Source organism: Cydia amplana, chromosome 27, assembly GCF_948474715.1.
Source record: "Cydia amplana chromosome 27, ilCydAmpl1.1, whole genome shotgun sequence".
In the NCBI taxonomy this organism is placed as follows: Eukaryota; Metazoa; Arthropoda; class Insecta; order Lepidoptera; family Tortricidae; genus Cydia; species Cydia amplana.
Window position 1 is genome coordinate 7,738,702 of NC_086095.1, and position 13,762 is coordinate 7,752,463.

Sequence of the window (13,762 nt, forward strand, 5' to 3'; positions counted from 1 at the left end):
TAGTAGAACGGAGAAAGGTCTTTCCATATCGAGAAGCCGTAGGTGCTCTGACGTACCTGATGGTAGGAACTCGTCCAGATATAGCATATGCGGTTGGGATCGCATCTAGAAAACTTGAGAACCCTGACGAGTCGGATTGGCTAATGGTCAAAAAGATTTTCAGATACTTGAAGGGAACAAGCAGCTTCGGTATAAAGTACAAATCAGACCATCCCAAAGACTTTATCCATGGGTACAGTGATGCTGACCACGGAGGAGATCAGACAACTGGAAGATCGACCACTGGTGTCACCTGTTTATACGCAGGAGGAGCTGTTTCGTGGCTGAGCCAAAGACAACCATCAGTGTCAATCTCCACAACTGAAGCTGAGATCGTTGCGGCCAGTGAGGCTACAAAGGAATTAATTTGGCTTCAGAGAATATTCAGCCAGCTAACACAGATCAAGGAGATTCCGACTCTTTTCGTTGATAACGAGGCTGCAGTTCGTCTTGCCTATAATCCTGAGTTCCACAAAAGAACCAAACACATACGGATTAGACACTTCTTCGTAAGAGAAAAGGTTCTCGATGGACAATTAACTGTGGAAAGGATACCCACAACGGACCAACTGGCAGATATGTTCACTAAACCAATGCCAAGACCAAGGCTTGTTCTGATGAGAAGAAGAATAGGCCTTACACATTGTTGAGGGAAAGTATTAAAACCTCATTTTGTATCATGATGATGGTTGCTATGCAACAATGTTTAATTTTTCTAACAGTTGTGTCACTCGTGTCAGACTTCTAATTTACGAATAAATATAATGTTGTACATTTTACTTTAGAGCATTTAATAACGCGCCACTGACTTTAATAAGGGAGAGTATTGAAGATGACCCTAGACCTGGCCGGCCTGTAGTAGCTACTTCACAAGAAAATATTGATAAAGTGGAAAAACTTATATTGGAAGATGGTCGAGTGAAGGTAAAATCTATAGCACAAGTAACCAATCTCTCTATTGGTACCGTACATGATATTATTATTACGCTGCACAAACTTCTTCAATGATAATATAACTTGTAGTAGGCGCATCATGCCGCCTTCGGCCATGCTATTTAGAGAGAGAAAGTTTTTCTCAAATTCAGACTTCCGAACGCACGTCACGCAACCCACGCGTGACGCTTCTGTCAAACGTCATTGTCGTTTTCATGCAGCCGACGGCCATTACGTGTCCTAAAATAAAAAGTCTTTTTGTTTATAAAAGGACAAGAAATTCCTTAAAATACGTGGAAAATAGGATAAAAAGTGACCCAATTGTAAATTGGAAGAATAAGAAGATTGGAGAAGAAGATACAAGAACGTACGCGATCAAGGCTGAATGCGACCTCTCGTCGCCATGGGCCGCTATGCGCGGACGCGGTACATATCGAGATCACGATCTTGGGCCTATTCTAGGTCTGTAATTCTATATCATCAAGATTCCTATCTCCGCCAGCGGCGTCGAGAACTAGATCTCGCTCGGTATCCACAGTAAGCCTCGCTCTCTGAATTAGCATCGAATGCCAGCATTCGAATAGTTACTTTTTTAAAACATGTAACATTCCAAAAAGGAACATAAATGGTAAGTAATAGAGTGGTAGTACCAAATGCTAATTTGTTATTTCTATTTAGTGTTGGTGATGTGGTTTTGGAGTTTTATAACTAGCCAACTCTGGTTGCTGACTGTACTTGGTGGTTGTGCTGTACACATGCATTCTGGAACGCTATTCTAGGCGTATCTGTTTCTAAATGCATAAAATGGCTGTGCTAATCATTTTGGAGTGTTAATTTAGACATCTCTGTTTGATATTCGCACTTGGCAACCTTGGCGTACTACACTAGGTGCGTTCACTGCCAGTAGCCATGGGATATTGTCACATATTCCTTGCCAACAGCACTGAGACATTGCTCATGTCCTACCTGCAAATAGGTAGTGGACCATAAGCCACCTACAAGTCTTGTTAGATAAACTTACCTACTGGGTTTTGTGGCGTGTTACACTCTAGACACAGCTCTTAACCAAATGAGTTAATCATGTGGTATGCCAATACTAGGCCGTCTCTTGATATATACTCATTTTCAAGTAGCTGAATTTAAGTAGGTACTTATTCTAATTCAAGCAAGCGAAGTACTAAGCGAGCGAGCAAATCTTGACCTTGTGGATAAAGGCACCTGAAATTCGAATATTATGGGATTAACCCTTCTAGGACTTTGCTGTTGTTTGTTCGCAGATATATAATTAAGGACATTACAAAATACTCCGCGCTGTAAATAATTATTGGTGCTCCGAGGTGAACCCAGAGAATTACGCTGCGGCTGGCGAGATGCTTGTCAGTAGGGAACAAGGCTAAGTATTGAAATTAAACAAAATCAACCTGTTCTCTAACTGTGATGATTTAGCTCTCAATACAATTGTGCACTGTAACAGAACCATAAGTGACTGCTCATTTTTGTGCGATTGTCATCATTAACAATCTTAGCTAAGGTAGCTGTTCAATAATGAATCCCAATAAATGGCATAAGATGTTTTAAAAAATCTTTTAAACATGCTGTTGACAAGTGATGTATGTGATAAGGTGTGCTAGCAAGAATAACTAATGACTTATAAATTATTGTAAGTCCTAAGAAATTTAATCTTACAGGGCTCAACTACCAATCATATTTTTACAATGTATGTTTTTGATGTTAATTATCTTTGTTTCATACAATAAAGTATTTACTACTTACTAGCAACATACAAAATAGCCTGGTCAAAAGCAGCAATAAGGAAGCGGAGCAACACTATCCTCTCTGCAGGCACAAGGTCGCTCCTAGTCCCAGCGACAGCACGGCCTGGATAAAAGCAGCAATAAGGAAGCGGAGCAACACTATCCTCTCTGCAGGCACAAGGTCGCACCTAGTCCCAGCGACAGCACCAACACAACAGCCTGTGTTCACTTAGAACAATTTTTTATAAAAGCCCTGGTTTAATTAAATTATATACCTTTTTTCATAGCAATGTCATCATACTTGCAAGGATTCTGTCCAGGACATCTCATACAAAACTCCTATCTTATCTGTGCCAGTATTTACAGGTATTCCGAAAAATGGATATTTCTGTAAAATTAACAGTCAAGTACTGGAAAAATATGTGACTTTGATATATGCTGTGTGTACAAAATAATATATGCCTATGATGTTCTTAATGTAGGTACCTACATTTCATACAGCTCAATATTTCGTTAAAATATTTTCTGTACAAAACCCTATGGGAAATAAATACAGATATATTGCTAAGACAAGTAAAATTATTGCATCTAAGCAGTTTTAATACAACAAGAAATTGGAACTGCCATAAAACTAATAACACAAATTGTTACATGGCACTAGCTCCAAGTTGTTTTTACCCGATTCTTGAATTTGGGAAACATCTGTGTTTCATATGGAAATATGAAATTTCAATTTTAATTCCTGTCATTAGACTATTATGTGATTATATATAGATATCTCTCTAGCTATATGTATCGGACCTTTCATGAAGTGTATAAGGTCTAGAGGTCACACTATATCTATTGTTGAAACTCCTTACAATAAATGTTTCTTATACTATGTATGTACCTATACAAGATATATGGAGTCATAATCAAATGGAACTAGCACCTAAATACCTCAGAAAGCTGGCTAATATCTAGATTATTTATTTACCCAATATTTTATAAACTGGTTACATTTTTATAAGTTTATAACTTTGTTCATATAAATGGGTTGTTTGTATAGCTATAAGTTTGGCTAAATGAATATGGCATACACATGTATGTTTAAAGAGCTAAATACTGAATTTAATATATTTTAAAGAAATATAATGCCAATAAATATCACCTAGTGTAATATAAATTGATGGCTAAATATTACGCATTTGAATTTGAAGAATGCAAGAAGAGAAAAATTGCCAAGTTTGACGCAGCTCTAAGAATTGCTTCAGAATAATCGGAGCGCGAACGGAACGTCGCTGTCACTGTCAAATCCATGGGTTGTCATTGTCAACTTATCTCTTCAGTAATATGTCGATTGTCGATCGTCTTTATGTTCAAAGACATTCCTTTCAGATTTATCAGTGTGAGATACTACTGAAAGAAGATAATACAGCTATCTCAACTAATTAAAAACCGACTAGGTGAAATGAAATACAGTATGTTTATGTCTAGGATCATTTAGCATAAGATGAGTGAGAGATGATAAACTATTCGATTTTGCTGATAAAAACCTGCCAAATATGCAAGTGAGAATCCTATAGGTATTAGAAATCAATCTGAGATTGTCATACGAGTTTCAATTCAACAGTGGTTACTCAAATGAGTACGTCTGATTGTCTGTCAAGTTAAACCAGTTTGACAGCACTGGCTTACCTCGAGTATCAAGATCTCGGAGATTTAATATAAATTAAACAATGAATATTTTGAAATGTGTTGCAACATTCTGGAACTCCTCTGATCGAGTTATTAATAGTCGTGCAGATGAAATATGTGAACGCTATACATATACTTACCCTAGTGAAGTAATTAATTAACCCAGATGTTTTTCTACATAGATGCTTTCACATTTTCATGGTTATAAAAAACATTTTATCTGTGCTTTCCTTCCATTTGAAATGAAATTCAAGGTATTAAAGTTCTAGGAAAAGCAGAAGGCACGGTCATTGTACCTACTCAGTTTTACAAAATATTTATATGTTACATACATATAATTATATGGATTTGAGCCCTAGCTTATCAATTATAAAAACTTATTCCATTAACCGGTTTCACACCGGGTTAACAAGATTCAACATCGTCTTATCCTGGTTACCCCTGTGTTAACCGGGAAGTGTCTTCAGCCATCACTGAAGGAGCGGAGGAGAGAGGAGGAACTTCCGATTGGCGCGACCAACAGTACGGTGGAGTCCCTTGCGCCCAACACCGTCAACACTGGTGTATGTTTTTGTGGAACAATTAAGCATACTTACATTAATTATTTCATAGCAGCTGTTCGAGAAGTGCTTGCTATTTAATAGAATTATGTAATGAGGAAGCTAGGTATAGAAATATTTTTTTATAAATTGCTCTTATGCCTGTATTGCGGCATAGGCTCTCCTCAAATGATAAGGTGGAACGCTTTATGAAAAACGTTTTTTGACTACACCCACCTCAACCTTAAGTGTGAGCTTGTACCTAATCTAAATCAGTATTTAATTATTTATCAATAATTTCACCATCTAATAAAAATCTTTCATTACAAGATTAAGAAATAGTAAAAAATTACTTATTATTCTGGCTATGGTGATTGCACACAGCGCGCTAAAACCCTATCCTTGATTTTAAATTTGAGAAATGTTGCTATCTTTAACATTTTGTAGGGAAAAAACTACTTAATTTGATATTGAATGAGGTTTGTTCTCAGGCCAAAACATTACCTAGCTGTATGTTACTGATATATAAGAACGAAGAATGTTATTCATTAGTTATTATTTATTGCCGGAAAAATACCTCATCACTTCCCAAACGATTCGTAGATGAATTAAGTCGACTCTTAAAGATACTTTAAGTGGTATTGATATTTCTATTTTTCAACAAACATTCAACCTGTTATGCGTTGGTGTCATATTGATGGAAGAAAAACATTACGTTGGAGTAAGACTTCTGACGATTTTGCCCAATTTCATAATAATAGGGCCATAGTTTCATCCAATGATCTTGTTAGATCCTTAGTTATTCTTTCTTCTATCTAGTTAATAAGAGAATAAGGGTTGCTAAAAGCAGCAACACACTGTTAAGAGACAGTTAAGAGTTGCTTATAGCTATTGAATTCTCTAAAACTTTCATTTTATGCCATCTTTAGATTTTTTGATAGTCCTATACTTCATAATTAAGTTTTTTATTTGGTACTAAGTGGTACTAATAAAATACCCTTTAATAAGGAACAATGTATTATTTGTTTCAACTAGGTATCATATGATAAGCAGTTTGATGAAATGATGATCTCACTAGATCTCTAAATAATGTGTAAGAATTAAAATTATATTCATATTGGAAATAGACAGTTACTCATACCGAACTAAAACGGTAGGTATTTTAAAATGAAATCAAAAATCATTGCTTTCATTGTTCCCATACAAAGCCAAATCAAACTTTGAATACTTATCTCTAAACATCTACAAGTTATATTATCATTGAAGAAGTTTGTGCAGCGTAATAATAATTGGAAATTAAACGAACTTACCTGTAAGTGAAGTTCATTTCAATTATATTAGCTGCACAAACTTCGAAATGATAATCCCTCCCGCCCAGTACCCGCGTTATCCTGCGACAACCAGGGATTCTAATAGTGAAAAATCCCTGTCAAAGTTTTAGACAATTTTGGCTTTGCCGAGTTGGCCAAGCTGTTATATCTGTTGGCATATTCACTGCCAGTGCGAGCTACGAGCGAAGCTGATAATATGTGTTTTTCCGCTTTGTAGCGCCAAGCGCCTAAGAAAAGAGAACCCGCCTAGCGGGTCTCTGGCAGTGAAAGTGTTTTGACTTGGCTTGTTACTCTAAACTAAATGACGTTTGACAGAAGCGTCACGCGTGGGTTGCGTGACGTGCGTTCGGAAGTCTGAATTTGAGAAAAACTTTCTCTCTCTAAATAGCATGGCCGAAGGCGGCATGATGCGCCTACTACAAGTTATATTATCATTTCGAAGTTTGTGCAGCTAATATAATTGAAATGAACTTCACTTACAGGTAAGTTCGTTTAATTTCCAATTATACATGACCATCTTAATATGTCAAAAGTAAGTGCAAGATGGGTTCCGCGAATGCTGACTCGGCTTCAAAAAGGGTTGGACTGTAGCAAAGGGGGGGCTGGGACTTAGATTTTTTTTGACAAAGTGGTGTCATTATGACACTATTTTTCTTGGAGGATACAACTAAACGGAGTAGCCATTAACAGGCTTTCCCCTCTGTCGAAAATAGGCGGCCAACGGTCATACACAATGTATGGACTGACGTTTATCTGACATGGCTATTTTTACGTTACGCATACATTTGACGTTCCCCTCCCCCGCAAAAATCGGCAGACTGTTTTGTACAGAAAATTACAGACATGGCGTCTCCGTTTGATTATATCCTCTAAGCTATTTTTAAATGATTGTAATGTGTATATCACGTCAAAATAAGCATCTTTTATTGGAAAAACTTTTCTCTAAAATAAAAAATGGCCGAGTTAGACGCCTCCAAAGATTGATATTTTTAAAGGGAGCTGGGACTTAGAAAATTTTCATTGAGAGTGGTGTCATTATGACATATATTTTAAATGATTTTAATGTATAGAACACATCGAAATAAGCAACTTTTACTTGGAAAACTTTTTACTAAAACTGAAAATGGCGGAGATAGAGCTTAAGGCAGGCCAGGCTTTTAAGGCAGGTCGGAGTAGGTACGACGACGAGCGAAGCGAGGAGGAGTGTTAGGTAGAACTGCGACCATACAGCGCGCGAGCCGAGCGAGCGAAGCGAGCGTGCCGCGGCAGCGGCCGGCGAAGCGCCAGAACCGACGTTTTTATAATAATACAATTTTACAAGTCCCAGCTCCCTTTAAAAACATCAATCTTTGGTCGCGTCTAACTCGGCCATTTTTTATTTTAGAGAAAAGTTTTTCCAATAAAAGATGCTTATTTTGACGTGATCTACACATTACAATCATTTAAAAATAGTGTCATAATGATACCACTTTGTCAAAAAAAATTCTAAGTCCCAGCCCCCCCTTTCGTACAGTCTGACCCAAAGAATAGTTACTGGAGATGAAACCTGGGTTCATCATTATGACCCAGAGGGTAAACAAGAGTCCATGCAGTGGCACATTAAGGGTTCAGCTCATCCCAAGAAGTTCAAGGTCATCCCTTCAGCTGGCAAGGTCATGGCCACGATATTTTGGGATTGTGAAGGAGTATTACTAATCGATTATAAAGAAAAAGGTGTAAATATCACAGGACAGTACTACGCTAACATTCTACGTCAATTAAAGGATGTAATTAAAGAAAAGAGGCGAGGAAAGTTAACCAAAGGTATTCTGCTTCTGCATGACAACGCCCCCGTCCATACTGCTCATATTGCCAAGGCAGCTATTGTTGAATGTGGGTTTAAAACTGTTACTCACCCACCGTATAGTCCGGACTTAGCCCTCAGCGACTTCTTTTTGCTCCCCAATCTTAAAAAGGATCTGCGTGGAAATAAATTTTCTGACGATGAAGCATTGAAGGCGGCAGTGGAGGAGCATTTTTACACGAAAGATAAAAAATATTTTTACGACGGATTAAAAAAAATAATTGATCGATCTTTTAAGTGTATGAACATAGGGGGGGAGTATATTGAAAAATAAAAATATCAAACTTTTCGTACTTGTTTGTTTTCATTCTCATACCGAGAATATTTTGAATACCCCTCGTAAATAACGATTTTCTTATCACTTGTTAGGTACAGTCGCCATGTGCTGGACTGTACCAAGATATGTCTCCTGGGTCACCTCATAACATTTCGACTTTGTGCATTTTAAATTTACTTTATTTACTAACGGAGTAATTTAATTTATTCATTTAAACTTTATTGCACGATAAAAATTATACAAATGGCGGACTTAATGCCTTAAGGCATTCTCTACCAGTCAACCAATGATAGGTAACTACATTATTTCTAGCAGACTATATTACTATTGTCTCTTGGGTGACGGAACAGAATAACGAAGCAGTTGATCCTACCTTTTGTAAAACATATAGAATGTTTTAAATTTCTTCATAACTAATTTAATTTAAAAATGGTGTAGAACATAAACATACTGAGAAATGTGACAGACACCACGGAGCAGAATAAAAAAGACAGCTGAATGTGCTTTTTGCAAAGTTAGAGGTCATATATTTTAATGCAAAATTTCGGAAACAGGTCTAATAAAACAAACATTGTTTTAATTAAATATATTTGATCACATATCACATCATTATTATGTACATAAAATGTAATAAAGTATGTACTTACACTTACTACATACATACTTAATATAACTAAGTGTTTTAGGAACTACCTTTGTAAAATCGTAAAAAAAGTTGATGGGTATATTGAGATTTTCCTTATATCAATGCCTCTTAACGTGAACATTTTTATATTTGTTTAAATACTAAAAACCAAAAAGCAATAAGCAACCAGAGTTAGACCAAGATAAGTCTGCAACGATTTTGATATCACACGCAGTGCAAGAGTTATTTTTTCGTTAAACTTCTATGAAATTATGACGGATATAACACTTGCAATGCGTGTGCTATCAAAATCGTTGCAGACTTATCTTGGTCTAACTCTATTACCTTATTATCGAAAATATTTTATACTTTAATTTCCAAAATGTTCGATAACTAATTTGACAATGATGATAGACAGATGGACATTACAAAGGTAGTTCTTAAACTAAATGTATTTACTATCAGTAACAAAAACAACACTGAACAATAAAGATCCCATTGACTAACTGACAACTGACAATCGAGAGGGACGCAGATATGTGATACAAAGAAACAATAATATACAAATATAGGGTGGAAAAAACTAATGGGCCCTGTAAAAGAAAATGTATTACAAAATTTCTTCTGAAAGACTGTACTGTATCTTGGGTAACGGGCCAGAATATCTTCACACAACCGCATCCCTCTTGCCATGACAATTGTACGAATCTTTACCTCTCGCGTCGAATAATGGTCCTATGACAGTTCCTTGTGTTCAGTTCCCAGTGTCTCTATCGGTTGGGCTTAACTTAAAAATAATTGTTTTTATCGTATTTTTATTATTTAAATCTTTTCATATATACTAAGCTTTAAAAAAATGTGTACCAACTTTTTACGAAACAGCTACTTCATATAAAAACGAACTGTCATAGGGGCGATCATTACTATCATTAGACGTGAGAGGTAGGTATAATTGGAACTCGTATTTCAAAATACGCAACATGACAATTCTTATAAAAACATCAAAAACATGTAGGTACACTTCTTCATTACATACAGTGGCTTAAGATATATCGGAGCGACCAAGACGCACTCTAGAACGACGCCATACTTGTGGTTTAGAAATTCTGTTTTTCGACGACAACTTTTTATTGTCCTAAGTCCTAACAAAGATCTATGAAATTCAGCAAGGATGTTAGGAATCTGTTCGGGACTATCCCTCCCTAATTTTACGATTATTTGTCAACACCATAAAGAGTTATTATCGAAAAACAGAAAATTCTCATGTCCATGCATGTTTAGATATTTTTGACCACTGGCTGGCCCATCGCATATATTTATCTGATAGCGATTTATTTAACCAGGAGAGTTAAATGTCATGTTTCTTCTCCGATGGATGTTGTTAATTGAAAAGTGTACGTATTGGTGCTAAAAGTGTATCCATTCATACATTTTCAACCTAAGCCTCATTTTATAAGTTTGTTTCACATATATTACGTTAAAAATCTACTTCAAAATGGCAGTTTCACATAAGAAATGCATCGATTATTTAACAGACGGTAAAGTTATAATAATGTGCTATTAGTTAGGGAAACAAAATCTTAATATTGTATACGAGTAGGTATACGATGTTGATAATGTTGATATTATTTATGTTAATGTTAAATAAATTAAAATATTTTTATTTAAATAAAGATGTTATTATACTTTACTAAGTAATTAATTCAATTGTGTCCCTTGGCTCACCTTTAGACCCTTTAGCACTGAATTATAACTCTTCGCTGTGTTATTATAAAGTATGTATATTCGATTGAATACAAAGCTAAAATGCTATTGTGTTTTGGTTTTTATTACAAATGCAAAAAAAGTTGTAAAAAGACTTGTATGATCCGATCGTTGCTCTGATCGTCCTGGATAATAACTCTTAAATACATTTGTAAAACATCAAATATAAAACTGAACCGGTACTAACAAAAGCAAATAAAATTCTAGGACTATATTTCCTAAGTTACATATTTCTAAAAGACTGTGTTTAATTATACGATTGTCTCTTAGCTAACAGGATTGAATCAGCGAATATATCGGAGCGGCCAAGGTGCTCACAGATATCGGAACACGCCTCTTGAACACCTTGGCTGCTCCGATATATCTGATGGCGACTGCACCTATTACTGTTACTGTATTTTAATTTTTCTGGAGTAAATGATGAAGGCGTCATATTATACGCACCTGAAAACGTCAGTTCAAACTTCAATATAGCTCATTAAAAAAAATACGACTGTCACTATAGTTATATGCATCTTATTTATTTTTTAATTTTTGAGCTATAATATAATGTTGACAAATAAATATACGTATAATTTCTTACTGTTAATAAGACATATAATTTTGGTGTCACATTCAATATTTATTTGTCATAATTTTGCCTAACAATTATGGTTTAATATTAGTGTCCGACCGAAACATGTTTTTTTGCCGAAACCGAAACCGAAACCGAATGTTCGGCTTTGGCTCTAGTTTCGGCCGAAACCGAAACCGAAACTTTTGTAAACTTGTTAAAATCGTTGAAAAAATGTCATAAAACCGCTTTTACACACATATTATGGGGCTGTCAACACCCAATGTCCTTGAAATTGATGTTACTTAAGCAGTTTTTTATGAAAATTACTAGAGTTAGACCAAGATAATTCTGCAACGATTTTGATAAGTTGATAATACACGCAGTGCAAGTGTTATTTTAAAGGTCAAAACTTCTATGAAATTATGACGTATAAATAACACTTGCACTAGTTGCGTATGCTATCAAAATCATTGCAGAATTTTCTTGGTCTAACTCTATTCATTCACCAGTCAAGCTAACATGACTGTAGATACAGGGTCAACCAAAAACGCGAGCGCAGCGAGCGCGAAATTTTTTGTTAACAATATCGCATCGCAAGGCCGGGTACCGATCTTGACCTGGGCCTAAAAGTCCGAAGTGCCCCATTGAGGCGAACTTTCATGCGAAGTCAAAGCCGTGCTTAAGGCTTCAGGATAAGTAGTTGAACACAGACTCCAACCAATGTCCATTGTATTAAAAAGCGAGACCGCAGGCCGAGCATGGCGCAGCGAGGCCAAAGGCTAAGCTGAAGTAGAGGACATGTGGAACACAAACCAATGGTAAATTGAGGTAAAAAGTGAGGCTAGTTTTCTTATTATTCTCTTGCCCAGGGCCCATGCGACAGTGCTATCTCATTCACTTATAGGTATTGACAGCCTCTTAAGACTGCGTCAACCGTCCAGTGGCGCCCTCATTAGTGGAATTGTGTTTTATAATAAACCAATTAATTTCTGTGCCTAATATACATGAATCAGTATATGTAGGTATTAATATTGTTGTCCTACTTATTCCCCAACTTTTGGTCTTTGTCCGAAGTACCATTTCGTAAGTTTCGGCCCGGCCGAAAGGTTCGGCCGTTTTTTGGCCGAAACCGAAACTACAGCCGAAACATAATTTTTTGGCCGAAACTGGCCGAAACCGAAACCGAACCTTCGGTCGGACACTATTTAATATCTATATATTTATAAAATTTTGCTAATGTTTTAAATTTATTGTGATAGATGTTCATGTTACACCACTCCATACATTAACATGTGTAGGTAATGTAGAACAGACTTAACATTTTCGGTTAGACAATTAAGTAAACTTCATAGTCCAAGTTTGCAGCAAGTTTCCCTTTAAATTATAGACAAAGTAATGTAAAAGACGCATAATATAGTGCAAATTATTGCAGCTGAAGTAGATAGCGCTTTCATGACACCGGCTCAAAAACCACCCTAAATACGATACAATTAAATATTACGTATAATTTAACTAATTGGATGTCCCCCGAGTCACGATACTTGAGTGAACTCAGGAAATGTTATATAAGAAGCATATGCCACGAAAAAACTTATTATTTGTTTTTTTATTACATATGGGTCACTTTTCTCCTGGGTTACGAGCCAAAATTATACATAAAGTTGATTGAGTTGAGTCACAGTTCACACACATTATTTCATTCACCATGAAAATATGTATATTTAAAATTCAAGGCTAAATTTAAGAGTCATAAGGGATTTAAGGTTGTACCTAAGTTAGATTGTATTAGGTTTTAGCTTTAAGGTAATTAGAAAAGACACGACAGTAATTTTACATACTTTATGTAACATACTCGAGCAGCATGAATAAAGGCCTTACTCGATGGGTTACAATTCTAAATCCCCGCAGTATTCGGCCAAGAAGTCCAGGAACAATGTAAACTTGCCGCTAGAGGCGGTGTGCGATAGGGACATCACTATATACGCATATAGCGCTGTCTCGCTCAATCGATGGATTCCAGCTCTAAATCCCCGCAGTATTCGGCCAAGAAGTCCAGGAACAATGTAAACTTGCCGCTAGAGGCGGTGTGCGAAAGGGACACCACTATATACGCGTATAGCGCTGTCTCGCTCACTCGATGGGTTCCAGGTCTAAATCCCCGCAGAATTCGGCCAAGAAGTCCAGGAACAGGGTGAATTTGCCGCTGGAGCGGGTCCAGCGAGACGATACTGACTTCAGACACGTTGAGAGGCTCTCCAGGACGCTCTGGAAAGAAAATCTGATTAATTTTCGAGATACAAATGTAAATTAAGTGAATTTTTCGTTATAGTTGCCTGAGTAGACGTTATGGACTAACGATTCTTGACAAAACTCCTAATAGAATTGTTTCCTAGTTTCACATAGTTTAAGTTTCATAGTGGTTAC

General features: G+C 36.4%; 1 protein-coding gene across 1 annotated transcript in view; it reads right to left on the minus strand.

Annotated features, from left to right (window-relative positions):
- Nucleotides 1-13,361: 13,361 nt before the first annotated feature.
- Nucleotides 13,362-13,762, minus strand: part of LOC134660569 (codanin-1) — a 44,958-nt gene continuing 44,557 nt past the window's right edge. Inside the window, exon 17 of the mRNA XM_063516345.1 lies at nt 13,362-13,603. Coding sequence (XP_063372415.1) covers nt 13,469-13,603 — 135 coding nt within the window. The 3' untranslated portion in view covers nt 13,362-13,468. The remainder of the gene's footprint in view (nt 13,604-13,762) is intronic.